General features: G+C 35.3%; 1 protein-coding gene across 1 annotated transcript; it reads left to right on the plus strand.

Annotated features, from left to right (window-relative positions):
* Positions 1-824: 824 nt before the first annotated feature.
* LOC115526389 (olfactory receptor 8H1-like) lies at positions 825-1,772 on the plus strand. Its single transcript, XM_030333795.1, has one exon. The coding sequence runs from the start codon at positions 825-827 to the stop codon at positions 1,770-1,772; it is 948 nt and encodes a 315-aa protein (XP_030189655.1).
* Positions 1,773-3,489: the final 1,717 nt, after the last annotated feature.

The following is a 3,489-nucleotide window of genomic DNA, read 5'->3' on the forward strand; positions in this document are numbered from 1 at the left end:
TTGGGATCAAATATAATGGGGACATTATCAGAACAGTATGCATACACATGTCATTTAGACTTTCCCCAAATAATGTCAGGATTTGTGGAATCAGAAATATAGAGTTAGTGGAATCAGGGTCTATGAGTAATGAATATATTTTCAAAATTTTATTTTAAATGTTCAGATTAGGAAAACACACCTTTTGGAAATTAAAACCAATATGGGGTCTACAATTTTAATACACTTAACTAAAGTCCTCTAAGTTTGAAATTTGTCATTTGTATTAAATAATATTGAAAAAAAAGGACACTGAATGATGCTTTAAAATTGCTTTTATATCATCATTTATGATTTATCTAACTTTTTTTCAGGTTTGCTGAAATTAATTATAAACAAGAATATAGTAGTATGAGCATGCTCTCCGGAGTCAATCTAACTTGTAGAATCACAGAGCAGCATTTAATAGCCCTGACTCTGAATAAGTTTCTTGAACTTTTTCTCATATAAAAATGTGGCTAAGAGTAGTAGCACCTGGGGTACAATATGTCACATGGACTAAATACATTAAGAAGCATTTAGAACAGACTGGGCTCATTTTAATTATTCAACATGTTAGCTTTCATTATCTTGTATTCAAAGGTGAATTTATTTCCATTTTTATATTTGGCAATCAAATTAAGATTTTTTTCAGTCATATTTTATAAATCACTCATTACCATCAATTTCTAGAAACACCCCACTAATGTAAATACGCCATGTCATTCACATAAACACGCTTTTTGAAGTCATTCCTGTTAAGGGTCAACTTTGATTTTTTTCACAGTTCAAAGCAGTTGAAAGCTATGGGTAGAAAGAATAACACACATGTGCCTGACTTCATCCTTATGGGGCTGACAGATTCTGAAGAGATCCAGCTGGTCCTTTTCATGCTGTTTCTCCTGATATACCTGGTTACTGTGCTGGGAAATGCGGGGATGATATTGATCACCCACCTGGATCTCCAGCTTCACACCCCCATGTATTTTTTCCTCCGTCACCTGTCATTTCTTGACCTCAGTTACTCAACTGTCATCACACCTAAAACCTTACAGAACTTACTGACTTCCACCAAGTATATTTCATACACGAGCTGCTTCACCCAGATGTCCTTTTTTGTCTTCTTGGGCGCCACTGAATGTTTCCTTCTCTCCTCAATGGCCTATGATCGCTATGTCGCTATCTGCAATCCTCTGTACTACCCAGTGGTTATGTCCGCAAGATTCTGCTCTCACCTCATCTTTGGGTCCTATGTGATTGGCTTTGTGGACTCCTTTGTCAATGGGCTTTGCATGAGCAGGTTGCATTTCTGCGACTCCAATGTAATCCATCACTTTTTCTGTGACACAACCCCAGTTTTAGCCTTGTCTTGCACTGACACACATGGCATTGAAATCATGATATTTATTGTCGCTGGCTCCACTCTAATGGTGTCTCTTATCACAATATCTGTGTCCTATGTGTCCATTCTGTCTACTATCCTGAAAATTACTTCCACTTCAGGAAAGAAAAAAGCCTTCTCTACTTGTGCCTCTCATCTCCTGGGAGTCGCCATCTTTTATGGCACTATGATTTTTACTTATTTAAAGCCAAGTAAGTCTTATTCCTTGGGAAAGGATCAAGTGGCTTCTGTTTTTTATACTATTGTGATCCCCATGCTGAATCCACTCATTTATAGTCTCAGGAACAAAGAAGTGAAAAATGCTCTCCTTAGAGTCATGCGGAAGGGCGAGGGCTCTGGGCAGTTGAAATAGGTGATGCTCAACTTTTCAGTTCATTGCTCTTCTTCTTCCATATAGTGTATTTCTTTTGTCTCTTTCCAAAAACTCCTTTAATTTGTTTGTATTTCCATTGAACCATTCTTTACTTGACCAAATATGATCTCGGACATTTCCAGGAAGATGTCTTTAGAAATTCCATGTTGTAATTGAAAACTATGAAATATGTTTTAAATCTATGGTCTAACTGCATGTTTTTTTTTTTCAGTGTTGAATGTTTTTATTTATTTTTATTTATTGTCAGTTAACAAACATACAGTGTAGTCTTGGCTTCAGGAGTAGATTCCCAGGATTCATCACTTATATACAACACCTAGTGCTTATCAGAACAAGTGCCCTTCTCAATGCCCATCATCCATTTTTCCCACCCCCACTGCCATCAATACTCAGTTTATTCTCTGTATTTAAAAGTCTCTTAAGGTTTGTCTCTCTCTCTGTTTGTATATTATTTTTCCTTCCCTTTCCTTGTGGTCTTCTGTTAAGTTTCTCAAGTTCCACATATGAATCATATCTTATGGTATCTGTCTTTCTTTGATTGACTTATTTCACTTGGCATAATAACTTCCAGTTCCATCCACGTTGTTGCAAATGGCAAGATTTTATTCTTTTTCATCACCAAGTAGCATTCCATTGTGTATATATACCACATCTTCTTTATCCATTCATCAGTTGATGGACATGTGGACTTCTTCCATAATTTGGCTATTGTAGATAGTGCTTCTATAAACATTACGGTAAATGCATGTGTTTTAAGGGCAACTGATGTGCAAAATGAGACAATATAGTTGTCATCTTTTAAACTCTATCAAACAAATTCCCATGAATAGAGTTCTTCAGAGAATTTTATTATGGAAAAGAACTCCATTTTGGGCACGATACCAGTTTCAGAAATCATTTTGTTTATTATATAGAGAAAAAATTAGCAGAGTGATTATGAGAACTTGCTGTGAAACCAAACATTCAAGTATTTGGATTCTACGCTACCCTTTTAGCTGTATAACCCTCAATGGATCACTGAAAATCTAAGCCTCAGTTTTCTCAACTGTACAAGATAAATAATAATTCCAGGGCTATCTAGTTAATTATAAAGATTAGATCAGATAATAGATGTGAAGCATTCAAGGCAGTCCTAATAAATGTGGGCCATTATCATTAGAAGGCTTACATTCCTGCAATATTTTCAATGCACAATGGCTTTTTCTTAAAGAATATTCACTCGTGTTTTATAAATTACTTTTTGACAATTTAACTGACAAACAACTAAGGAAAAGCTCAGCACTTCACAGTTTTGGATTTAAAATGGTTTATGTTAACATTGGAGAATGCTTGGAAACCACAGAAAAGAGGAAGGAAATAGAAATGCCTTAACAGTCTTTAACAGTTTTGTGTGTGTTCTGGGTCTATAGTTATGTACGCATGTGCGTATATTACGTACATAAGCAAAATTTCTGTCATTTTCCATGTGTTTTTCTACACTTTCTGTATACACTTGAAAGTTTAACTTTTGATAATTCCTTTGTCACTGAAATCTGAGATGAACGTGTTCTGAATATTTGGGAAAAAATTAAGAGTCTCATGTTGCAGTGATTTGGATCGGAAATGTAAATGTATCAACTTAAAAATCTGTATGCAGTGACATCTCTTTGGTGGCTACCTGCTAAACATTTAAAAACCTTACCTTTCTGTGACATTT

The sequence above is a fragment of the Lynx canadensis genome, chromosome D1 (assembly GCF_007474595.2).
Source record: "Lynx canadensis isolate LIC74 chromosome D1, mLynCan4.pri.v2, whole genome shotgun sequence".
Lineage (NCBI taxonomy): Eukaryota > Metazoa > Chordata > Mammalia > Carnivora > Felidae > Lynx > Lynx canadensis.